Below are 26,528 nucleotides of genomic sequence, written 5' to 3'. Positions count from 1 at the left end.
TGGAGTATAATACAGGATGTAACTCAGGATCAGTAATGTAATGTATGTACACAGTGACTGCACCAGCAGAATAGTGAGTGCAGCTCTGGAGTATAATACAGGATGTAACTCAGGATCAGTAATGTAATGTATGTACACAGTGACTGCACCAGCAGAATAGTGAGTGCAGCTCTGGAGTATAATACAGGATGCAACTCAGGATCAGTAATGTAATGTATGTACACAGTGACTGCACCAGCAGAATAGTGAGTGCAGCTCTGGAGTATAATACAGGATGTAACTCAGGATCAGTAATGTAATGTATGTACACAGTGACTGCACCAGCAGAATAGTGAGTGCAGCTCTGGAGTATAATACAGGAGGTAACTCAGGATCAGTAATGTATGTACACAGTGACTGCACCAGCAGAATAGTGAGTGCAGCTCTGGGGTATAATACTGGATAAGTAATGTGAATATATATGATGACATCAAACAATAAAGTCTTCTGTACCAAACCTTTTATACGGCCCCATTATTCTATGCCTAGTAACGGACCGGCACAAGTTCTGTGATCATCTTCTCTAACATTACACAACTGCATGAAGCGCAATTACCGAACAATCAGAATATTCTCATTATTTATAAGAAAAGATGGAACCTAGTGATAGCCGATGTCCGCCGCCCCGGTAATACCTGGATTATTTACACCGCCACATGTAACATTCCCATTACTCCGTATATTACAGCGCGGCCGCTCACCTGACTCCATATTCCCCATCATGGCTGGTGATGTGATGCCTAGCGGTGGCTTGTGCTGGTTTGGGGGGATTCCTGGACTTTGCATTGGAGGTTTAGGAGAAGACGTCCAACCTGGGGAAGGAACAGGTAAGGACGGAGACTTCAGGTGGACAGGTGAAGCGGCAGCAGACCCCATGACCGGTGGGGACTTAATGGAAGCAGCAGCTGCGGCCGTTGGTCCTGTCAACATCCCGGCTAACTGAGACGGCGTTTGGGGGGACTTAAGATTACCGGAGGGGGAGCCCAACATTGGAGATTGGACCTGGCGCATGGTGGGGGATTTTAAAGGGTTCACACCAGGAGAGTTCACTTGACCGCCAGAAACGGAAACGTTATCCAAAGGCTTACGGCCCAGGCCACGCTGACCGGGGGGCGCAACGTTGAGGTTGCCTGGGTTATTGTTTGGATTGAGAGGTAGAGGTGGCATGTGGCTGAGCCGGCTGTTAGTCCTTTGATCGGGCCCCATCTGTTCTCTAGGGTTCCTCAGTACTCCTCCTCCCGGAGGCTGGGACATATTGAGATAAGGCCGGGAGCCCATGCCGTAATCCTGCTGCGAGTGCTCGAAGGGCGCAGGATGCATTTTTTGCTGGTTAGGAAGCATCTCGGTACTCCCTGGCCTCATTTTTATCATATCGTCCGGACCCATGACATCTCTCAGTTTTTGAGGCATTAGCTGCTGGTTAGAATTCATGTTGACGTTCAGATTCATGTCCACCTTCATGTTCATATTGCCGGGGCCCATGCCAAACTCTACGTCTCGGTTAGGGACCATGTTAGGAGGCATTCCCTTATGGAACTCTATCCGCGACGGGCTCAGTGCTGCATCTCCGGGCATCCGAGGGAACAGGCCACCCCCCGGCTCCATATTCCTCTGAAGTGGCATGCCTCGGCTCATTTCCATAACCGGCCGAATGCCCTCCATACTGATGCCGGGGGGCAGAACGAGCTGCTTTTCCGTAATGTGCTGATGAAAAATCTCCTCGGGCAACCCTTGGGGGTTAGGGAACCTCTCGCCTCGCCCCGGGCCGCTAAATATGTTCTGTCCGGGAGGGAAGTTACGTCCTTCGGGAATTTTTGGCACCTCATCTGGCCAATTAACACCAGGAAGCCCGGGCCTGGATGCAGGATTTGGAACGTTAGGTCCTTCCATGTCCGGGTTCATCATGCCGACAAATCCGGGCAATCGCTGCATTTGGCTTCCAGGCACATTTGGATGAGGAGGCATACCTTTAGGAGGCATGGGATGAGGTATGCCCATACCGTCTGGAAAAGGCTCGGGACCACCAGGACCCCAATTTTCCCCAGGGTTCATTTGATAAGGGGGTGGAGGACCTCTGACCATTCCCCGTGGTCCGTGCTGGTGTACCATCATGTCCTGTAATGACCTTTGCTGCACTACAGCCTGCTCCTGCTTCCGCCGCTTCTCCTCATAGAACTCCTGCTGTAATTTTAGCCAAGCCACCTGCTCCGGGGTCATGTGGTCGAGGTGATCTTGGCCAGGCTGAGGATTCATAGGTGGGGGAACCATATCCTCTGGTGAAAAAGGCATGTCTCTATGTCCTTGGGGCCCAAATGGCATCCCTCCGTCAGGATGGGGGCCGGGGCCTTTGCCTAAGTTTTGCGATTGAGCCATCATGGCCTGTATAGGGCCTTCAAGTTTTTTCTGAGGATTGTCCAGCATTCCAGAGTTTTGTTGAGGTCCCCCACTTTGGCCTGTAATGTCTTTTATGGCAAACTCTTTCTCATCCGGGAAAAGCATCCGCTGAATGTCTCTTAGGGTTTGTAAAGATCTCTCTCGATGCTCCAGCTGCTCTTGAGAAAGTCCATCGGGATTGTCTCCCAATGACGTTTGATCCCCGCTCGGTACCTGCTGCGAGGAACTTTTGGGCTCTGCCTTGGGGTCTGCGGCAGGAGGGGCAACAACACTGCCCTGAGACATGGGGCTGGCAGCTTGATTGTTGGGTGTGGAGCTCTGCCCGCATCCCTCAGTCTGTAGTACGGTGGGGTTGGCAGGGCTGCTCGCTGAAATTTTGCTCTCCACGACCCCGGTGTCTTGCCCTATCGGACAATGAGGCGCCGCAGGCTTGGAAGGCATGGCCGGACCAGGCGGGTTTGATTGCACTTTGGCCACTTGTGTATGGTTCTGTTCCTGGGGGGTAGGTGCCCGCGGGTTGGATTTCGGTTCATTACGAATGTTTGCAGAGATCTGAGTATTCTGAAATCAGAAAGAACAGAAATATTAAAAAAAAAATACATTAAATAAAATAACTGTGGGCAGCATGGTATAGAGCAGGAGGAGCTGAGCAGACTGATATATTTGGTGGAAACAGATTCAGTACAACTTTTTTTTCTTCATTTTAATTCTTGCTTGCTCTGGGCTTAAGAGTCCAATGGGTGGTGTTAGTAGGACCTCCCACCGGACTCGTAGGCCAAGAGCGAGCAGGAATTCAAATGATTAAATGATAGCTATTTCGTTTTATGGAAAAATAATTAGTATAACCGTTTAATTTAAATTCCTTCAAGTTCTGGGCTGTGGAGTTAATAGGACCTCCCGCCGCACTAGTAAGCCCAGAGCAAGCAGGAATTTAAATTAAAATGACAAATTACACTATTTTTCCTGAAAACTATATCACTATATCATAATTTAAATTCCTGCTCGCTCCGGGCCTACGAGACCAGTGGGAGGTCCTTCTAACTCCACCCATTGGACTCCTAAGCCCAGAGCAAGCAGGAATTTTAAATTGAAATGACAATTATACTATTTTTCATTAAAAAACTAACTACAATTTATTAAATTCCTCTCGCGCTAGACTTAAGGGAGGTCCCACTAACTCCACAGCCCAAAGAGAGCAGGAATGATGACAATATAATAAATATATATATATATATATATATATATATATATATATATATATCTATCTCTATACATATATATACATACATACACACACCCCGTATATGCTCGAGTATAAGCCGAGATTTTCAGCCCATTCTTTTGGGGTTGAAAGTCCCCCTCTCGGCTTATACTAGAGTCATACCCAGGGGTCGGCAGGGGAGGGGGGGCTGTCTAATTATACTCAACTACTCATAGCGCGGTCCCTGCTTCACCGGCGCGGCAGCTTCTTCCTGTACTGAGCAGTCACATGGTACCGCTCATTACAGTAATGAATATGCGGCTCCACCTCCCATAAGGGTGGAGCTGCATATTCATTACTGTAATGAGCGGTAACGGTGACCGCTCAGTACAGGAAGAAGCTGCCGGCGCCGGGGAAGCATGGACTGCGCCAGGAGCAGGTGAGTATAATGAGTAGGGGGAGCGCTGCGCGATATTCACCTGCTCCCTGTTCCGGCACCGCTCCGTCTTTAGCAGTGACACTCAGGTCAGAGGGCACGGTGATGTGGTTAGTGCGCGCCCTCTGCCTGAACGTCAGTGCTGAAGACGCTGAAGATGGAGCGGCGCCGGAACGAAGTCAGGTGAATATTGAAAGTGCCGGGAGCCTGAGCGACAGAGAGGTGAGTATGTGATTTATTTTTTTTAACGCAGCAACAGCAAATGGGGCAAGTGTCTGTATGGGGAATCTATGGTGCCATAACGTTTTAACGTTTGTGCAGCATTATATGGGGCAAGTGTCTGTATGGGGCCATAATCAACATTTGTGCAGCATTATACTGGGCAAATGTGTCTATAGAGCATCTTATGGGGCCATTATTAACCTTTATGCAGGATTATATGGGGCATATTTTAATATATATATATATATATATATATATATATATATATATATATATATATATATATATATATATATATATATATATACACATACATACACACACACACATACACTAGATGGTGGCCCAATTCTAACGCATCGGGTATTGTAGACTATGTATGTTTGCATGTATGTATATAGCAGCCACACAGTATATAGCACAGGCCACGTAGTATATAGGAGCCATGTAATATATAGCAGACAAATACTACGTGGCCTGTGCTATATACTATGTGGCTGCTATATACATACAAACGTATACATACGGTATATCACGCAGCCCGCGCGGTATTTAGCAGTGTGGGCACCATATCCCTCTTAAAAAAAATAATTTAAATAAAAAATAGTGCTATACTCACCCCCTGGGATCCAGCAAAGCTGTGCCGATGTGCGCGCGGCTGCCGCCATCTTCCGTTCCCAGGATGCATTGCGAAATTACCCAGATGACTTAGCGGTCTCGTGAGACCGCTAAGTCTTCTGGGTAATTTCGCAATGCATCTCTGGGAACGGAAGATGGCGGCAGGCGCGAGCGCATCGTCGGACGACGGAAGGTGAGAATAGCAGGTTTTTTTTTTATTATTTTTAACATGACATCTTTTTACTATTGATGCTGCATAGGCAGCATCAATAGTAAAAAGTTGGGGACACAGGGTTAATAGCAGCGATAACGGAGTGCGTTACTCGCGGCATAACGCAGTCCGTTAACACTGGCATTAACCCTGTGTGAGCGCTGACTGGGGGGAAGGGGGGGGGGGGGGGTTTGGGGGAGTATGGAGCGGGCGCCAAGCACTGACTGGACGGAAGTATGGAGGGAATAATTCTCAGCCGAACTGTGCCCGTCGCTGATTGGTCGCGGCAGCCATGACAGGCAACTGGCGAGACCAATCAGCGACGCAGAATTTCCGAGACGGAAGTTGCAGACAGAAAGACGGAAGTACCCCTTAGACAAATTATATATATTATATTAATATACTTTGCTTTTCCCTTCAAATTATTTATCAATCTGCTCAGCTCCTCCTGTACTTTAACAAGCTGCCTATATGTTCAATGAGACCAATTCCTTTTATACCCCCCCCCAAAGCTTTAAATCTCACCCCCCCCCCCCCGCCATAGCAAATGATACATCTCATCCTGCCTTCCGCTACCACAAGAAAGTTACCCAAATGTAATACACTTCACAAAAGCCTCTGCTGCAGCTCGGCCCCTCCACCATGCTTTACACTGCATTTTTTCTCAGTCATAAGACCGCAATGAAAACTAAGATTGGAAATTGCACCAATAAGAAATTAAATTCCATAAATGAAAAGTAAACGTGAATCAATAAGAATGCGCGCCCACCGTAGGAGTTGAAGTGCGTTCAGCTTTGCTGTTTGAGGTGCTCTGTATGTGGAAGAGGACGATGGATTCGGCTTGCCCCTTCATAACGGCTTCTGCAGCTCTGTGGAGGAATAGAGGTAAAAGGCTGGTAAGTGCAGACACGGCGGGGTATGCAGAAAGGATCTGTACGAACACTTTGCACAACATTCCTGAGGAGTTTCTGGGAATGTGTCGCGGCTCCCTAATGATTATATGATGGAGACATTCGGGATGGTGCAGACACGAAGCACCGGCCCTTTAAATGTTGACTAAATAAGACGACATAACGCCTAAAGTCGCGGGGACTCACTTGTTGGCCATTTCAGTAGAAAATACGTAGACCACTTTCGATGGCGTTTTCCTCCCAGGTGCAGATTCCAGCATCGTCGACCCATGGGAAGGAGTGGAAGACCTGGGGACAGAGGTATTGGAGGGGGTCATGGTATGGGGGGCGTGGGTTTCCATGGGCATCACTGGATCTGTAGTGTTGCAGTCTAGAGAGAAGTATATAAATATATTCGTTAAAATCTCTGTACCAGTGTTTGCCTGCCATACATTATGACAACCGTCCAATCAGATAAGATCCACCTTCAGGGGATCTCATGCCTGCAGCTGCCCCCTCCCCCCAATTCCAGGGTTTCACCATCTGATGTCACTTTAGGAATTCCCTGCCGGGTCTGTGTAACCCTTTCACTGCTGGAATCTATAGTCAACACCCCAGGATGTTAATGTTACTAAGGGTACCGTCACACAGTGCCATTTTCATCGCTACGACGGCACGATTCGTGACGTTGCAGCGTCGTATAAGTATCGCTCCAGCGTCGTATACTGCGGTCACACGGTGCAATACACGGCGCTGGAGCGATAATTTCATGACGTATTTGCGATGTAGAAGCCGTTGGTTACTGTGCGCACATCGTATACAACCTGTGTCACACGATGCAATCATGCCGCCACAGCGGGACACTAGACGACGAAAGAAAGTTTCAAACGATCTGCTACGACGTACGATTCTCAGCGGGGATCCGGATCGCAGTAGCGTGTCAGACACAGCGATATCGTAAATGCATCGCTGGAACGTCACGAATCGTGCCGTTGTAGCGATCAAAATTGCACTGTGTGACGGTACCCTAAGAGTGAGGGCAGAAATACTCGCCCTTTTACTAGATCGATATCTTCGTACCATGTCAGCCAGTAGATCAATTCTAAATATTATTCCATCCTTTTACAATTAACTCCAATTTAAGGTGGTCTTCAGAATAGCATACGGCGGCCGGGCCCGCCTGTACCGAGAGCCACACGGGCATTTAGGATGATTCGCTGAGGTCAGGGGTTTTCGAAGGAGGTGGCAAAAAAAAAAAAAAAAAAAAAAAAAAAAAACACAAGACGTCCTTACAGAGCTCCATTGACCAAATATTGAAAAATGGAAAAATGTTACAGGTCTTGGAAAAAGGCGAAAAAAAAAAAAAAGTTGTCGCCTTTTTCCAAGACCTGTAACATTTTTCAATATTTGGTCAATGGAGCTCTGTAAGGACGTGTTTTTTGCTTTTTTGTTTTTTTAACAATTTCAGACTTTTTTCCACCACCAAACATTTAAAAAGTTATTTTGAAGGGGAGAAAAACCTGAAAACATGAAAAAAAAATACCCTAATTTTTTTTTTTCCAGCATTATTATTTTTTTTTTTTCCAATATTAGATTTTTGCACCGCTGACCTTTGCAGTTGGATTTGGCAGTGTAATTCGCCACAGATCAGCTGAGAAATCGATCAGAAGTCACACTGAGCTCACTGACTGACTCCAAGTTACCGCATTACGCAATTGGAAACCAAGAACTTATAGAAAAGTACTGAAGAAAAAACCTGCAAAATTTTTAGCAGAAATAAAAACAATGCTAAAAAAATTTAATAAATAAGTGTCCATATTGTTAAAGGGATTTTCTGTAAAAGCTCAGGCTTGCTTTATCTAAAAAAATAAATAAATAAAAGAACGACCGCTGCAGCCAATCAATGGGCTAAGGGGTCTAGTGCCATCTACCTCTGTATGCTGGGAGGGGGCAGCGGTGGAGGCAAGAGGTAGATTTTTGGATGGAGTTAGCACATGCACAAAAAAAAAAAAAAATGGAAAATTCCCAAATGCATGCAGATAAGGCGCTGGGTTCACCTTTAATTTCGGAGTCTGTAGTGGGGGTTCCGGGGTCTCTCTGGTCAAACGATTCAGCAGAAATGCTCCTTTCCCTTTTGCCTTTCCCTTTGGCTCCATTGCCGGCCCCGTTCTTCAGTCCCATGCTGCCCCCGGGACCTTGTAGCGGTTTGGGGGTATGGTTGCCACTTTTGGGGTCACAAGGAGACGCTTGTGACTGGCTCGTGGAACCTCCCTGTTTCCCCTGGCTGGAGAACTTGGCGTCCAGCTGGGGGTTGCCAGAAGGAGACATCACGGAGGGAGGGTGGACCATAACCTCTGGCTTTGATTTTGGGCTGCTGGAAAGAAAAAAATAATAATAATCATGAGCGTAATTGTCCTGGAGCGATCCTGTAATTCAGCCTCAGAGTAGCTGACGCAGCGCCACACCTGCTTATATGGCCATGACTGGAACTACAGCTCAGTCCCGTCTGACCTGGGCCTACAGTGTTTCCGGTGGTCACGTGCCGCGGTGCAGGCCCAGAGGACACGAGAACTTCCCGCCGCCGCTCTGCCAACACACGGCTCTGTTTATGTACACAGCGACGGCTGCGCAGGGTAAATACAGGCCGACATCACAGCGGCCGGACAAACACCGGCAGGGAGACACCCAGACCCCAACTATTCCCCCCGACAGCAATAACACCGCCGCCAAAGAAAAGGCATTTCCGTTATGACAATACTGCGCTGCACGCCTCCGATACAGGCGCCAGAATTGGGATAGAAAAAAAATTTAAGAGGTTTCATGAAATTAAGAGATAATCCTTACTATCGTCAATAGCCCTGGTCTTACACCTAGTAAGCCTAAAGTGCAGTACAAGACATAGGCCACGGGTGGCGCCAACTCACACCAGGCCATGACACTGGAACGCCCCAACACCAGCCCTAAAAACAAGAGGGTCCTTCCTCTTTATTGGGTGAAGATGATTGTTGATGGCACCAAGCGGGGAGCACGGTCTGATAAGGAGCTTCTGATCTCTGTATTACAGCAGGGAGAAGGGGAGGCGCGCACACGTGCGTGTGAGCGAAGGCGGGCAGAGAGCAAAGGCGGGCAGAGAGCAAAGGCGGGCAGAGAGCAAAGGCGGGCAGAGAGCAAAGGCGGGCAGAGAGCAAAGGCGGGCAGAGAGCAAAGGCGGGCAGAGAGCAAAGGCGGGCAGAGAGCAAAGGCGGGGAGGGGCAGAGAGCAAAGGCGGGGAGGGGGAGAGAGCAAAGGCGGGGAGGGGGAGAGAGCAAAGGCGGGGAGGGGGAGAGAGCAAAGGCGGGGAGGGGGAGAGAGCAAAGGCGGGGAGGGGGAGAGAGCAAAGGCGGGGAGGGGGAGAGAGCAAAGGCGGGGAGGGGGAGAGAGCAAAGGCGGGGAGGGGGAGAGAGCAAAGGCGGGGAGGGGGAGAGAGCAAAGGCGGGGAGGGGGAGAGAGCAAAGGCGGGGAGGGGGAGAGAGCAAAGGCGGGGAGGGGGAGAGAGCAAAGGCGGGGAGGGGGAGAGAGCAAAGGCGGGGAGGGGGAGAGAGCAAAGGCGGGGAGGGGGAGAGAGCAAAGGCGGGGAGGGGGAGAGAGCAAAGGCGGGGAGGGGGAGAGAGCAAAGGCGGGGAGGGGGAGAGAGCAAAGGCGGGGAGGGGGAGAGAGCAAAGGCGGGGAGGGGGAGAGAGCAAAGGCGGGGAGGGGGAGAGAGCAAAGGCGGGGAGGGGGAGAGAGCAAAGGCGGGGAGGGGGAGAGAGCAAAGGCGGGGAGGGGGAGAGAGCAAAGGCGGGGAGGGGGAGAGAGCAAAGGCGGGGAGGGGGAGAGAGCAAAGGCGGGGAGGGGGAGAGAGCAAAGGCGGGGAGGGGGGAGAGAGCAAAGGCGGGGAGGGGGGGAGAGGGCAAAGGCGGGGAGGGGGGGTGAGAGCAAAGGCGGGGAGAGGGGAGAGCAAAGGCGGGGAGAGCAAAGGCGGGGAGGGGGGGAGAGAGCGAAGGCAGGGAGGGGGGGGGAGAGCAAAGGCGGGGAGGGGGGAGAGCAAAGGCGGGGAGGGGGGGAGAGAGCAAAGGCGGGGAGGGGGGGAGAGAGCAAAGGCGGGGAGGGGGGTGAGAGAGCAAAGGCGGGGGGGAGAGAGCAAAGGCGGGGAGGGGGGTGAGAGAGCAAAGGCGGGGGGGAGAGAGCAAAGGCGGGGAGGGGGGTGAGAGAGCAAAGGCGGGGAGGGGGGGAGAGCGCAAAGGCGGGGAGGGGGGGAGAGCGCAAAGGCGGGGAGGGGGGGGAGAGAGCAAAGGCGGGGAGGGGGGGGAGAGAGCAAAGGCGGGGAGGGGGAGAGAGCAAAGGCGGGGAGGGGGGAGAGAGCAAAGGCGGGGAGGGGGGAGAGAGCAAAGGCGGGGAGGGGGGAGAGAGCAAAGGCGGGGAGGGGGGAGAGAGCAAAGGCGGGGAGGGGGGAGAGAGCAAAGGCGGGGAGGGGGGAGAGAGCGAAGGCGGGGAGGGGGGAGAGAGCGAAGGCGGGAGGGGGGAGAGCGAAGGCGGGGAGAGGGAAGGTGGGGGAGAGAGAAGGAGCAAAGTGGGGAGGAGAAAGTGGGGAGGACAAAAGGGGGAGGCGCAAGGCAGGGTGGGGAGAGAGAAGAAGGGGAGGCGCAAGGTGTAGGGGAGGCGCAGGGCTCCTACCTCTGTGTGTTTCCTGACGGGGAGTTTCGCACTTTGGGGTTACTGGAATGCATTGACAGAGATCCCGAGCTCACAGTCACGGATGCGGTGGGGCTCGCCAGGGTCCTTGGAGGGCTGGGGGGCTTCAGGTGAGCTTTCTGTGAGGCGCCTTTGTCAGCGTTGTCCTTTTGCTCGTCCTTTTCCTTTTTGTTTCGCTCTCTCTTGTTGAAGTGGCTTCTCCCCTCCTGCAATTCCAGCATTCTTCGGACATGTGGCTGTCGCTGCGGAGGGAACGCCGTGCATTGCCAGGGCACACTGCAAGACAAGAGTGGGCACGATGCGGTCACGGCACGGGGGCTGCGGTGCACCGGCTCGCTGACTACTGAGCGTCTAATGAGAGTCTTACCCAATATTGCACGTCCCGAGGTTGGGAAGTCGGAGTTCATTCATAACATTGTGAGCCGAGCAAATGGACGCCACTTCTATATATATAATTGTCTAAGGGGTACTTCCGTCTGTCCGTCTGTCTTTCTTTCTGTCTGCAACTTCCGTCACAGAAATCCCGAGTCGCTGATTGGTCTCGCCAGCTGCCTGTCATGACTGCCTCGACCAATCAGCAACAGCCACATTCTGATTAGTCCCTCCCTACTCCCCTGCAGTCAGTGCCCGGCGCCCGCTCCATACTCCCCTAAGTCACCGCTCACACAGGGTTAATGCCAGCGGTAACGGGTTGCGGGTAACGCACTCCGTTACCGCTATTAACCCTGTGTGTCCCCAACTTTTTACTATTGATGCGGACTATGCAGCATCAATAGTAAAAAGATCTAATGTTAAAAATAATAAAAAAACAAAAAACCTGCTATTCTCACTTTCCATCGTATGACGATGCGCTCGCACCTGCCGCCATCTTCCGTTCCCAGAGATGCATTGCGAAATTACCCAGAAGACTTAGCAGTCTCGCGAGACCACTAAGTCTTCTGGGTAATTGCGCAATGCATCCTAGCAACGGAAGATGGCGGCAGCCGCGCGCGCATTGCCAGAGCTTCGCTGGATCCCGGCGGGTGAGTATATAACTATTTTTTATTTTAATTATTTTTTTTTTTAACAGGGATATGGTGCCCACACTGCTAAATACTGCGTGGGCTGTGTTATATACCACGTGGCTGCTATACACTGTGTTCCAAATTATTATGCACAATGAGTTTAGGAGTGATAAGGTTAGAATTTTTTTGTCATTTAAACTCATTGATGGTGATGTGTGTCAGGGCTCTTTATATCACTGAAGGCAATTGCAGATACCTGTGCACATTAGTTTGGCCGGTGTGTCCAAATAAAGGCAAGACTACTTAAGAAGGCTGTTCCACATTAGTAAGCAGCCTACATTTTTTGCCAAAATGGGAAAGAAAACGGATGTGTCGGCTGCTGAGAAGCAACAAATTGTGGAGTATTTAGGTCAAGGCATGACTACAATCAACATCGCCAAGACACTTCATCGTGATCATCGCACAATCAAGAAGTATGTAGCTGATCCCCAGCACACACGTGTGCGTGCCGATAAGGAAAAATTGAGGACTCTTTCCAACAGGCAATTGCGTAAGGTTAAAAGAGCAGCTGCAAAAATGCCTTGTCATAGCAGCAGACAAGTTTTTGAAGCTGCTGGTGCCTCCAACGTCCCCAGAACAACAAGATGCAGGGTCCTTCAGAGGTTTGCAGCTGTGTGTAAGCCATCCTGTCGACCACCTCTATCCACTGCAACAAGCAGAAACAGCTCCAGTGGGCCAAACGATACATGAAGACTGACTTCCAAACTGTTTTGTTCACCGATGAGTGCCGTGCAACGCTCGATGGTCCAGATGGATAGAGTGGAGGATGGACACCCCAAGAAAACACGGCTAAGGCGCCAACAAGGAGGAGGTGGAGTAATGTTTTGGGCTGGAATCATGGGGAGAGAGATTGTCGGCCCCTTTTTGATCCCTGAAGGGGTAAAGATGAACTCCATAATCTATGTGGAGTTTCTAAAACAACACTTCCTGCCATGGTTCAAGAGGAAGAACCGTGCTTTCCGCAGCAAGATCATTTTCATGCAGGATAATGCACCGTCTCATGCTGCAAAAAACACATCTGCATCTCTGGCTGCTATGGGCATAAAAGAGGACAAACTTATGTTGTGGCCACCATCTTCCCCTGACCTCAACCCCATTGAGAACCTCTGGAGCATCATCAAAAGGAGTGTCTATGATGGCGGGAGGCAGGTCACATCTAAGCAACAGCTCTGGGAGGGGATTCTGTCCACATGCAAAACAATTGAATCAGAAACCATCCAAAAACTGACAAATTCAATGGACGAGAGAGTTCAGAAGCTTCTTTCCAACAAGGGGTCCTATGTGCAAATGTAACATCACCTAGAATAAAGTTCTCACTTGAAAACTGTTTGATTTCATTTTGTAATAAGCTGATAATGCTTATAACTTCACAGTTGACCATTTTTTTGTTCAAAATTAAAAAAAAAGGTTGAAAACTCTGCTGTGCATAATAATTTGGAACATGCATTTTGAGTGTTTATTTTTTTTTTTAAAAGATCCTGTTTTCATAGGCAGTTTGTTCCAAAACATTGCAATTATACTAGAATAGTAGATGACTGGAAAATAACAATGACTGCAATTCAGATAGGTAATTTAGAGAAAATAGGAGGAAATGTTATTTGCATAATAATTTGGAACACAGTGTTTACTGCGTGGCCTGTGTCATATACTGCGTGGCCTGTGTTATATACTGCGTGGCCTGTGTCATATACTGCGTGGCCTGTGTCATATACTGCGTGGCCTGTGTCATATACTGCGTGGCCTGTGTCATATACTGCGTGGCCTGTGTCATATACTGCGTGGCCTGTGTCATATACTGCGTGGCCTGTGCTATATACTGCGTGGCCTGTGCTATATACTGCGTGGGCTGTATTAACGCATCGGGTATTCTACAATATGTAGGTATATAGCAGCCACATAGTATATAGCACAGGCCACGTAGTATTTGTCTGCTATATACTACGTGGCCTGTGCTATATACTGTGTGGCTGCTATATACATACATACATATTCTAGAATACCCGATGCGTTAGAATCAGGCCACCATCTAGTATACAATAGCTACGAAACTCCCCGTCTGGCAGCGGAACCAGCGGGTAACCACACGGTAATCGCGTCCTTCACCAATGTCACCAGATTACAAAAGCCGCTCGGAGCTACGTACACCGGAATAAGAACACCCACTGATCGCCGGAACAGGGGAGGTCAGCCCCTCATCCTGGCAATGGTGGGGGTCTCAGCATCTTTCCTCATAACTGTAGTGTCCTTCCTCTGTTACTCCTCCTAGAAACTGTCAAGTGGACGTGTCCCTTACTGGTAACACCCAGTTGTCCATTTATTTATATTTCTAGGAGGAATAACAGAGGGACAGCCCAGTCATATATATCGGCCACTGGCTGACCACCACGGTGAATCACTCCCGCCAACCGGACCACCAAGGGTCGCTTTTGGGGCATACATGGAATAAATGTGTTTTTCCTTACGGGAAAACCCAGAGATTTGTAAAATTGAGAGAATTAAGCTTTATTTATAAATCCCAGAAACCTTTTGAGCACACACAGGATATGCTGTGACTTGTAGTTCCATAACACAAGGCAATGGTGGACAGACACGTGCAGAGCGGGTGGTGGGCACTGCGCCTGCCGGATGTGTGACCGGGCGGCGCGCTACCTGGTTAGCGGCTCCGATACCAAACAATGACACTTTCTCTTCTCCAGGAGGCCGGAGCCGCGGGCAGCGGAGGTTCGGCGGCTCCACGCGGGAGAAGACGACGGCCGCTCGCTCGGGGCTCTGGAGCTCTCAGGTTTGTATAATTAATCTTGGCTTCTCCTCGGCATTACTCACCAGGGCCCCTGGGGTCATGAGACGGCGCTACTCATCCTGGTCGTCAGCGAGGACCGTGCAACAGAAGCACAATTACCTGCGAGGGAACAGAGAAGCCAGTGAGCAGGAGGAAGGACGGACATTAACTGCTCGAGAACAGGAAGCAAGGAGTCCTAGAGACCCCCGCATGGAAAAGCGGGGTGACCCCAACCTACACCCATCATAGCACACCCCAAGTGGCAAATCATCCAGTCATGCCATCCTAAAAACAGACATCACTAAGACAAGCCCTTCTCTAGCGCCACGGTCACCAGGCTTTCCAAGACTCCTGATTGGCAACGCATCCAGAGGACCCTACATTAGTCTTATTGTTGCCCGATCAATTATAACAAGAGCGACTGGCAACGAACATGCCCCCCATCCTGCACCGGTTGTCACTCAGCTCTATAGGATGCCTGAACCAATACGGCTCCTTACACTGTGTCCCCCCCCCCGTACACAGACGACCGATACAGCCCCCCCGTACACCAACAACCAATACAGCCCACCCCCGTACACAGACGCAGCCTCCCCCCGTACACCAACAACCAATACGGCTCCTTACACTGGACCCCCCACCAGACACCGACGACTAATACAGCATCCCCCCCGTACACCAACAACTAATACAGCCTCCCCCCCCCCGGACACCGACGACCAATACGGCATCCCTCCCGTACACAGACGACCGATACAGCCCCCCCGTACACCAACAACCAATACAGCCCACCCCCCGTACACAGACGCAGCCTCCCCCCGTACACCAACAACCAATACGGCTCCTTACACTGGACCCCCCACCGGACACCGACGACTAATACAGCATCCCCCCCGTACACCAACAACTAATACAGCCTCCCCCCCCCCCGGACACCGACGACCAATACGGCCTCCCCCCGGACACCGACGACCGATACAGCCTCCCCCCGGACACCGACGACCGATACAGCCTCTCCCCGGACACTGACACAGCCTCCCTCGTTCACCAACGACCAATACAGCCTCCCCCTGTACACCAACGACCGACACAGCCTCCCCCCGGACACCAACGACCGACACAGACTTCCCCCGGACACCAACGACCGATACAGCCCTCCCAAATAAACTGACAACCAATACTGCCCCTCGATAACACAGACATCCAATACGGCCCCTGTTACAGCCCCCCCTAGTGGTTCTCTCTCAACTTTCCAATGTAGGTGAAGTTGGAATCAGGAAGAGGATCAGGCGACGTGTTGTCAGGACTCTGGGGGAGCGGATGACAACCCCACAATAACACACAACCATTATAGCCCTCATTATACCGACTCATCGGCCCAGTACATGACCACACGCATCTCTCCAGTCACTGGGCCATTCCCGAGCCTCGGAGAGCTGGGTGACACCACAAGAGATGTCGGCTGTCACTCAACTTTCCCAGGAACGGATATAAAACTACAAACGTCTGAGCGCGGTGATCGGTGGCACGAGGAGTCTATGGAAGCCGACACCTGGCGATATATAATTAATCATGGAAGACTTGTTAATGAATGCGCCGCGCGTGGACACGTCGTCTACACGGGTCTACAGTGACACAAACGTAACATGCCTCCTCCACCGGCCCCACAACGCCTTGTAAAACAGAGCAGGACCCCCCTGATGGCACACTGTGTGCCCCCCGATACTCACCAACACAAGAAACGGCAACTCCGCTAAAAACTTATGTGCCGCCTCCCGCTGACCGCAGCGCCCGACCCCCCAACTCACAATCACAAGGAGATAATTGGGGATTTTCTACAGCAGGATACCGTAAATCCGAGGTCCCCCCCCAACCAAAAAAAGTTCAAGTCATCACTGACACAAAGAATGAAGGGGCTGCAGGTTTAGTGATGAGTCCCCTTCTCAATTTCCCACTGTTGACCCTTTATCTTCAGGATCAGCGGGATTCTCAGCGGCAGGACCCCCAGCCCCAGTTATCCACTGTGCCCACGGACCCCGGGGATATAAGTCCAGCACAGCAAATAACTGGGGGTCCTACCACTGAGAAGCCCACAGATCCTAAGGGTTGGGACCCTCCAGTTATATACTGCGCAGAGAAAAGCTACAACTGTGCCCATTAATCCTCAGGATCAGTGGGAATCCCACAGGTAGGATTCCCCCAACCAGGGGAAAACCAAAATAGTACTGTGGCCCCATTAACCTCAGGAACACTGGATGTCCCAGAGGAAGGACCGCCAGTGCAGACGTTCATATAGAATATATTTAGCGCAGGGTTATGTGATCCGCGGGAAGCGACAGCCAGGCGGCGTAATATATATTTACACGGTCAGATGTGTAGCAGTGTGTGACCGTCCTGTGCCCAGGGATGGCACATGTACCCCATCGGCCGGGTGACCGGGTCCCCTCTACGCTCTGGTCACTGCAGAGGTTTGTCCCTCGCCGCCACCTGTATGGCAGGAGAACCAGAAGCGACCGCAACACAAAGGCGGCAGCTCCTCCGTGTAACTTTCTGCAACTTTTTACACATCTCTACTTGTAAAACAATACATAAATCTGAGGTTAGAAACAAAACCAGACAAAAAAAAGGTAAAAAAAAAAAAATGTGGTCCATCGTTTCTCCACGGTTTTTGTTTCTCCAGACAGGACAGAGCCAACAGGTCACACAGCTGAGGGTTTGTCACAACTGTATCCAATGCAGACCATGCTGTTTGTTACAATGTATCAGTGCAGCTAATGGCCGTCTACATGACCCGTCAGCTGTGAGGAGCGCTGCTCTCTCCAGGATAACATCACGGTGATCCCTTCATTGAAAGCGAGCAGAGGTGCAGGAAAGCGGCCGACACTAATCCAGTAGACAACGGCTGTGCTGGGCGCTCGCTGCGTCGCCTGCTGGAGTCTACGGTGGTCTGGTGACATTTCAGCTTCATCGCAATCAGGGGAAGTGGGATCGACAGAGGTCTCGGCGGCCAGAACCCACCGGTCAGGACATTATTCTGTATAGGCGATACCTACTCATCCTGTGAGGCCGGTTCGTCACCCAGCTTTGCCACAAGCAGCTGAACACGTCGGCAGATGAGTCGGTCACTTTTGGACCCTTAGTATATAACAGTAGTATATCTGGCACCACGGGATGGAGAAACCAGGCGAACGTCATTAATCTGTCAGCAATTAGTCGCTACACCTACATGTCATGTAATTACACGCCTTCCTCGCCCAGCACCGTCTGTGTAATCAGGGGGAAAAAAAATTATATATACACAGACACACGTATATACACCACACGCAGATCTGCTCCCTGAACCCCACACACCAGAACCCACCACGTTCACAGGACGCCTTCCCCGTGTCCAGAACCCACCACGTTCACAGGACGCCTTCCCCATGTACAGAACCCACCACGTTCACAGGACGCCTTCCCCATGTACAGAACCCACCACGTTCACAGGACGCCTTCCCTGTACAGAACCCACCACGTTCACAGGACGCCTTCCCCGTGTATAGAACCCACCACGTTCACAGGACGCCTTCCCCGTGTATAGAACTCACCACGTTCACAGGACGCCTTCCCCGTGTATAGAACTCACCACGTTCACAGGACGCCTTCCCCGTGTATAGAACCCACCACGTTCACAGGACGCCTTCTTCATGTACAGAACCCACCACGTTCACAGGACGCCTTCCCCGTGTCCAGAACCCACCACGCTCACAGGACGCCTTCCTCATGTCCAGAACCCACCACGCTCACAGGACGCCTTCCCCGTGTCCAGAACCCACCACATTCACAGGACGCCTTCCCCGTGTCCAGAACCTACCACATTCACAGGACGCCTTCCCTGTACAGAACCCACCACGTTCACAGGACGCCTTCCCCGTGTATAGAACCCACCACGTTCACAGGACGCCTTCCTCATGTACAGAACCCACCAAGTTCACAGGACGCCTTCCCTGTACAGAACCCACCACGCTCACAGGACGCCTTCCCCGTGTCCAGAACCCACCACATTCACAGGACGCCTTCCCCATGTCCAGAACCTACCACATTCACAGGACGCCTTCGCAGTGTGCAGAACCCACCACGTTCACAGGACGCCTTCCTCATGTACAGAACCCACCACGCTCACAGGTCGCCTTCCCCATGTACAGAACCCACCACGCTCACAGGACGTCTTCCCCGTGTCCAGAACCCACCACGCTAACAGGACGCCTTCCCCGTGTACAGAACCCACCACGTTCACAGGACACCTTCCTCATGTACAAAACCCACCAAGTTCACAGGACGTCTTCCCCGTGTCCAGAACCCACCACGCTCACAGGACGCCTTCCTCGTGTCCAGAACCCACCACGCTCACAGGACGCCTTCCCCGTGTCCAGAACCCACCACGTTCACAGGACGCCTTCCTCATGTACAGAACCCACCAAGTTCACAGGACGCCTTCCCTGTACAGAACCCACCACGCTCACAGGACGTTTTCCCCATGTCCAGAACCCACCACGCTGGGGAGGACGCCTTTCCCGTGTCCAGAACCCACCACGTTCACAGGACGCCTTCCCTGTACAGAACCCACCACGCTCACAGGACGCCTTCCCTGTGTACAGAACCCACCACGTTCACAGGACGCCTTCCCCGTGTACAGAACCCACCACGTTCACAGGACGCCTTCCCCGTGTACAGAACCCACCACGTTCACAGGACACCTTCCTCATGTACAGAACCCACCAAGTTCACAGGACGCCTTCCCTGTACAGAACCCACCAAGTTCACAGGACGCCTTCCCTGTACAGAACCCACCACATTCACAGGAAGCCTTCCCCGTGTACAGAACCCACCACGTTCACAGGACGCCTTCCCCGTGTACAGAACACACCACGCTCACAAGACGCCTTCCTCGTGTCCAGAACCCACCATGCTCACAGGACGCCTTCCCCGTGTCCAGAACCCACCACGCTCACAAGACGCCTTCCTCGTGTCCAGAACCCACCATGCTCACAGGACGCCTTCCCCGTGTCCAGAACCCACCACGTTCACCGGACGCCTTCCTCATGTACAGAACCCACCAAGTTCACAGGACGTCTTCCCCGTGTCCATAACCCACCACGTTCACAGGACGCCTTCCCCGTGTACAGAACCCACCTCGTTCACAGGACGCCTTCCTCGTGTACAGAACCCACCACGCTCACAGGACGTCTTCCCCGTGTCCAGAACCCACCACGCTCACAGGACGCCTTCCTCGTGTCCAGAACCCACCAAGCTCACAGGACGCCTTCTGTTGTGAATTCCGTTCTCGAACTCCCTCCTGTGGTCATGAATGGTACTTCGGTGAGTTCTGTCCGTGGACTCCCTCTGGTGGCTGTGAGTGGAGCTGCTAGTTCTGAGATTCCTTCTCCAGCTGCCCTCGTTTAGGGCTAGGCTGGATTCCCTATTTAACTCCACTCAGATCGTTACTCCATGCCAGCTGTCAATGTTCTAGTACTGGTTCAGATCTTTCCCGGATCTTTCTGAGGACCTGTCTACTCCAGCACAAGCTAAGTTCCCGCTTGTTCATTTGTACATATGGTTTTTCTTGCTATGTTTTAGTCCAGCTTGCTATTATGAAACTACCTGGCTAGCTGGAAGCTCTGGGGGTTCTTTAGGGGTAGTTAGCTCTTAGGCTGTGAAGAGGCGTCTAGGCAGAGTCAGGCACGCTCCACGGCTATTTCTAGTTGTGTTGATAGGAGTAGGGTTTGCGGTCAGCAGAGTTCCCATTTCCCCAGAGCTCGTCCTGATTCCGTGTTTAACTATCAGGTCATTCCTGGTGCACCTAACCACCAGGTCCATAACAGCCTTCCCCGTGTCCAGAACCCACCACGTTCACAGGACGCCTTCCTCATGTACAGAACCCACCACGCTCACAGGACGCCTTCCCCGTGTCCAGAACCCACCACGCTCACAGGACGCCTTTCCCGTGTCCAGAACCCACCACGTTCACAGGACGCCTTCCTCATGTACAGAACCCACCACGTTCACAGGACGCCTTCCCTGTACAGAACCCACCACGCTCACAGGACGTTTTCCCCATGTCCAGAACCCACCACGCTGGGGACCCACCACGCTGGGGAGGACGCCTTTCCCGTGTCCAGAACCCACCACGTTCACAGGACGCCTTCCCAGTGTGCAGAACCCACCAAGTTCACAGGACGCCTTCCCTGTACAGAACCCATCAAGTTCACAGGACGCCTTCCCTGTACAGAACCCACCACATTCACAGGATGCCTTCCCCGTGTACAGAACCCACCACGTTCACAGGACGCCTTCCCCGTGTCCAGAACACACCACGTTCACAGGACGCCTTCCCCGTGTCCAGAACCCACCACGTTCACAGGACGCCTTCCCCGTGTCCAGAACACACCACGTTCACAGGACGCCTTCCCCGTGTCCAGAACCCACCACGTTCACAGGACGCCTTCCTCGTGTACAGAATCCACCAAGTTCACAGGACGCCTTCCCCGTGTACAGAACCCACCACGCTCACAGGACGCCTTCCCCGTGTCCAGAACCCACCACGCTCACAGGACGCCTTCCCCGTGTATAGAACTCACCACGTTCACAGGACGCCTTCCCCGTGTACAGAACTCACCACGTTCACAGGACGCCTTCCTCATGTACAGAACCCACCAAGTTCACAGGACGCCTTCCCCGTGTACAGAACCCACCACGCTCACAGGACACCTTTCCCGTGTCCAGAACCCACCACGTTCACAGGACGCCTTCCTCGTGTACAGAACCCACCAAGTGCACAGGACGCCTTCCCTGTACAGAACCCACCACGCTCACAGGACGCCTTCCCTGTTTTCCTGTAACTATTCAAACACGTGATCACACATGCTCCCTCAACACTTTATGCACACAGGGGGCTTGGGACCCCTATACTTTTGACTGGTGGGATTCCCAGCAATCATATAGGAACTTTATTGTCACATATTAGAAGTAGCAAACCTAAACGTCAATACCGACCTTTATCGATCCTTGCTACATGACTTAGGACAAGCAGCCAACCCAAACACTCCACTGGCCGATATATACCGTTACCCCTTAGACCCTGTCAGAGGCATCTCAGAAAACCAAATGACACCTCCTGCTTTGCACTGATGAGAGGCTGAAATCCCGAAACACGTGTCTGGAAAGGAGCATCTGGTTTGGTTTCTTGTCCTATGTGATACAGTAAGGCTTGTTAAAGGGTCGTCTTCGTCTCTGATTACACTATAAAATACTACATCTCCTTTAAGAGGTCCTCCGAGGAAAATCACCAAAAACCTGATTACTAAAGTAAAAGCCCCAGTCACACAGGCTGTCAGACAGCAGCGCCCAAAACATCTGTAATTATCAGACCCTGAGGCAGAGGCGACAGTCACACAAGTAAAACTGAAACATAAGAATAAACCTCAGAAATCAGTTTTGTCCCGGGAACATTTTGGCCTCTTTATGACTGACAGCGTACGGGCGCCTGGTCGGCCTATGCCGTCAGTCAGTGAATGGCAGATCTCCTGTACAAGCCCACAGGAAATCTAGTACACAGGGGGAGAGATCTAGTACACAGGGGGAGAGATCTAGTACACAGGGGGAGAGATCTAGTACACAGGGGGAGAGATCTAGTACACAGGGGTTGAGATCTAGTACACAGGGGTTGAGATCTAGTACACAGGGGTTGAGATCTAGTACACAGGGGGAGAGATCTAGTACACAGGGGGAGAGATCTAGTACACAGGGGGAGAGATCTAGTACACAGGGGGAGAGATCTAGTACACAGGGGGAGAGATCTAGTACACAGGGGGAGAGATCTAGTACACAGGGGGAGAGATCTAGTACACAGGGGGAGAGATCTAGTACACAGGGGGAGAGATCTAGTACACAGGGGGAGAGATCTAGTACACAGGGGGAGAGATCTAGTACACAGGGGGAGAGATCTAGTACACAGGGGGAGAGATCTAGTACACAGGGGGAGAGATCTAGTACACAGGGGGAGAGATCTAGTACACAGGGGGAGAGATCTAGTACACAGGGGGAGAGATCTAGTACACAGGGGGAGAGATCTAGTACACAGGGGGAGAGATCTAGTACACAGGGAGAGAGATCTAGTACACAGGGAGAGAGATCTAGTACACAGGGAAAGATCTAGTACACAGGGAGAGAGATCTAGTACACAGGGAGAGAGATCTAGTACACAGGGAGAGAGATCTAGTACACAGGGAGAGAGACCTAGTACACAGGGAGAGAGACCTAGTACACAGGGAGAGAGACCTAGTACACAGGGAGAGAGACCTAGTACACAGGGAGAGAGACCTAGTACACAGGGAGAGAGATCTAGTACACAGGGAGAGATCTAGTACACAGGAGATCTAGTACACAGGAGGAGATCTAGTACAGATGCCAAAACTTCATGTGGACTCCAGGATTGTGCAGCACTGTAACAAACCCTCAGCCGTGAGAAGGACGAGGTCTGGATGAAAACAAGCAACTTCCAGTAAATCTCAGATGCCACAGACAAATCTTTCCAGTACAAACCAAATATTGTCAGTGTAACCAAAGGACCCCCGATCCAAAGTCAGCTGCTCCCCTCTGCCATTAATAAGGATCCCCTATTCCCCGATAATTCCAGCTGCCCTCGGCCATGTGGGGCGCCGCACTCCTCTGATCTGCAGCTGTCCAGCAGCGGCCCATCGAATACTCTATAGCTTGGATTTAACACTTATGTACAGCATTTATGACCGATATTTCCCTGCCCAGGACCCAGCCTTGCCCCCGCCGGCCATCATCCCCCCAGCCTCAGATACATCCTTACCTCATCCCCCCTCCATGGCTCCCACTGCTTCAGACCAGTCCTTGCCCCAACTTTCTAGGACCCGTTCTTACCGCCATGGTTGCTGCAGCCTCAGCTCCGTCCTTACCCCCCCACAGTACCCACTGCCTTGGACCCGTCCTCAGCCCCCCTTGGCTCCCACTTGCTCAGACCAGCCCTTGCTCACATGGCTCCGACTGCCCCAGACCCGTTCTCACCTCCAAAGCCCTGGACCAGTTTTTGCCCCGCTTCCTCAGACTTGTCATTGCAGCCATGACTCACACTGCCCCAAACCTGTCCTCACACTCCCCCACATCGAACCCATCTTTACCCTCCTAGACCCTTGCTTCCTCACCTTACCTCTCTCCCTCTCTATGTTGCACCCCCCCCCCCATCCCTCACTTTTTTCCCCTTTCCAGCTTCCCTCCGTTCTGGCTCCCTCTCTTTCCCCCTTTCCAGCTACCCATCCCTCTCTTTCCCCTTCTTTCCAGCTGCACCCCCCCCAGCTCTCTCTCCCCTCCAGCTGCCACCCCCCCCCCATCCTCTCTCTTTCTTTCCCCCTTTCCAGCTGCCCTCCGTCCCCTATTTCCCCCTCTCCAGCTGACCCCCATCCTGGCTCTCTCTTTCCCCCTTTCCAGCTTCCCTCCGTCCAGGCTCTCTCTTTCCCCCTGACCCCCATCCTGGCTCTCTCTTTCAAACTGCCCCCCGTCCCTCTTTCCAGCTTCCCCCATCCCAGCTCCCTCTCTCTTTCCCCCTCTCCAGCTGCCCCCACCCTGTCCCATCTCTTTCCCCCTTTCCAGCTGCCCTCCGTCCCAGCTCCCTTTCTCATTCCAGCTGTACCCCCCAAGCTCTCTCTCCCCTCCAGCTGCCCCCCCCCCCCCGGCTCTCTTTCCCCCTTTCCAGCTGCCCTCCGTCCCGGCCCCCTCTCTCTCTACCCGTTGCCCCCCCGTCCCGACTCTCTCCCCCCGCTGCCTCTGTCCCAGCTCTCTCTCTCTGTTGCCCCCCCCCGTCCCGGCTCTCTCCCCGTTGCCCCCGTCTCGGCTCTCTCCCCATCCCTCTCTATCCCTGCCGCCCTCGTCCTGGCTCGCTCTCTCCCTGTTGCCCCCGTCCTGGCTCTCTCGCCGCTGCTCCTCCCCATCCAGGCTCTCTCGCCACTGCCCCTGGTCCTCTCTCCCCACTGCCCCCCGTACCAGCTCTCTCTCCGTTGCCCCATCCCGGCTCTCTCCCCCCCCCCGTCCCAGCTTTTTCTCCGTTGCCCCCCAGTCCCAGCTCTCTCTCCCCCCGTTCCGACTCTCTCCCAGCTACCCCCCGTCCCATCTCTCTTTCCCCCTTTCCAGCTGCCCTCCGTTCCGGCTCCCTCTCCTTCCCCCTTTCCAGCTGCCCCCCGTCCCTCTCTTTCCCCCTTTCCAGCTGCACGCGCCCCCTCCCGGCTCGCTCTCTCTTTCCCCCCTTTCCAGCTGCACCCCCCCCAGCTTTCTCTCCCCTCCAGCTAACCCCCCCCATGTCCCGACTCTCGCTTTCCCCCTTTCCGGCTGCCCTCCATCCCTATTTCCCTCTCCACCTGCCCTCCGCCCCGGCCCTCTCTCTCCTGCTGACCCCCATCCTGGCTCGTTTTCTCTCCCCCTTTCCAGCTGCCCCCCATCCCGTCTCTCTTTTTCCCCCGTCCTGGCTCTCTTCCCCCTTTCCAGCTTCCCTCCATCCCGGCTCTCTCACCGCTGCCCCGTCCCAGCTCTCTCTCCCTCCCCACTGCCCCCCCCCCGTCCCGGCTCTCTCCCCGTTGCCCCGCATCCTGACACTCTCGCTCCCCGTTGCCCCCTTCCCGGCTCTATCTCCTCATCTCTCTCTATCCCTGCTGCCCCCATCCCGGCTCTCTGTCCCTGATACCCCCGTCCCGGCTTTCTCCCCCCCGTCTCTCTCTCCCCGCTGCCTCCTGTCCCGGCTCTATCTCTCGCCGCTGCTCCCCGCCATCCCGGGTCTCTCGCCACTGCCCCTGATCCCGGCTCACTCTCCCCCTCTCCCCGGTCCCGACTCTTTCCCCACTGCCCCCAGTCCCTCTATCCCTGTCTTTCTCTCTCCCCGTTGCCCCCGTCCCGGCTCTCTCTCCCTCCGTTGCCCCCCTGTCCCGGCTCTCTCCCTGTTGCCCCTCTCCCGGTTCTCTCTCCCTCCGTTGCCCCCCTGTCCCGGCTCTCTCTCCCTGTTGCCCTCTCCCGGCTCTCTCTCCCTGTTGCCCTCTCCCGGTTCTCTCTCTCCCTCCAGTCCCGGTTCTCTCTCTACGTTGACCCCCCGTCTCGGCTCTCTCTTCATGTTGCCCCCCCGTCCCTGCTCTCTCTCCCCGCTGCCCCCCCCCCCCCCCCCGTCCCGGCTCTCTCTCCCCGCTGCCCCCCCCCCCCCCCGTCCCGGCTCTCTCTCCCCGTTGCCCCCCGTCCCGGCTCTCTCTCCCCGTTTCCTCATCCCGGCTCTCTCTCCCTCCGTTGCCCCCCTGTCCCGGCTCTCTCCCTGTTGCCCCTCTCCCGGTTCTCTCTCCCTCCGTTGCCCCCTCTCCCGGTTCTCTCTCTCCCTCCAGTCCCGGTTCTCTCTCTACGTTGCCCCCCGTCCCTGCTCTCTCTCCCCGCTGCCCCCCCCCCCCCCCCCCCCCCCCCCGTCCCTCTCTCTTTCTCCCCCGTTTCGGCTCTCTCTCTGTCGCCCCCATCTCGGCTCTCTCCCCGTTGCCCCCCCGTCCCGGCTCTCTCTTTCTCCCCCGTCCCGGCTCACTCTCCCCCGTCCCGGTTGCTCTCTCTCCCCCTGTTCCGGCTCTCTCTCTCTCCGTCCCGGCTCTCTCTCTCTCCAGTCCCGGCTCTCTCTCTCTCCAGTCCCGGCTCTCTCTCTCTCCAGTCCCGGCTCTCTCTCTCTCCAGTCCCGGCTCTCTCTCTCTCCAGTCCCGGCTCTCTCTCTCTCCAGTCCCGGCTCTCTCTCTCTCCAGTCCCGGCGCTCTCCAGTCCCGGCTCTCTCTCTCCAGTCCCGGCTCTCTCTCTCCAGTCCCGGCTCTCTCTCTCCAGTCCCGGCTCTCTCTCTCTCCAGTCCCGGCTCTCTCTCTCTCCAGTCCCGGCTCTCTCTCTCTCCAGTCCCGGCTC

At 53.4% G+C, this 26,528-nt stretch overlaps 1 protein-coding gene across 5 annotated transcripts in view; it reads right to left on the bottom strand.

Moving 5' to 3' along the window:
- Positions 1-26,528, bottom strand: part of BCL9 (BCL9 transcription coactivator) — a 176,618-nt gene that overhangs the window by 19,046 nt on the left and 131,044 nt on the right. For 3 of the 5 annotated variants that reach the window (XM_077293797.1, XM_077293799.1, XM_077293798.1), the window contains 6 exons: positions 14,609-14,684; positions 10,704-10,997; positions 8,069-8,385; positions 6,219-6,402; positions 5,891-5,990; positions 741-2,994 (listed from right to left, as the gene is read on the bottom strand). In XM_077293797.1, coding sequence (XP_077149912.1) covers positions 741-2,994; positions 5,891-5,990; positions 6,219-6,402; positions 8,069-8,385; positions 10,704-10,942 — 3,094 coding nt within the window. In that variant the 5' untranslated portion in view covers positions 10,943-10,997; positions 14,609-14,684. Of the gene's footprint in view, positions 1-740; positions 2,995-5,890; positions 5,991-6,218; positions 6,403-8,068; positions 8,386-10,703; positions 10,998-14,608; positions 14,685-23,421; positions 23,499-23,636; positions 23,719-26,528 lie in introns of those variants that run through there. The other 2 variants (XM_077293800.1, XM_077293801.1) reach the window with 2 other exon arrangements.

The sequence above is a fragment of the Ranitomeya variabilis genome, chromosome 3 (genome assembly GCF_051348905.1).
Source record: "Ranitomeya variabilis isolate aRanVar5 chromosome 3, aRanVar5.hap1, whole genome shotgun sequence".
Taxonomy (NCBI): Eukaryota; Metazoa; Chordata; class Amphibia; order Anura; family Dendrobatidae; genus Ranitomeya; species Ranitomeya variabilis.
The sequence above is the reverse complement of the archived record's forward strand: the minus strand, read 5'-3'. Positions and strand labels throughout refer to the sequence as shown.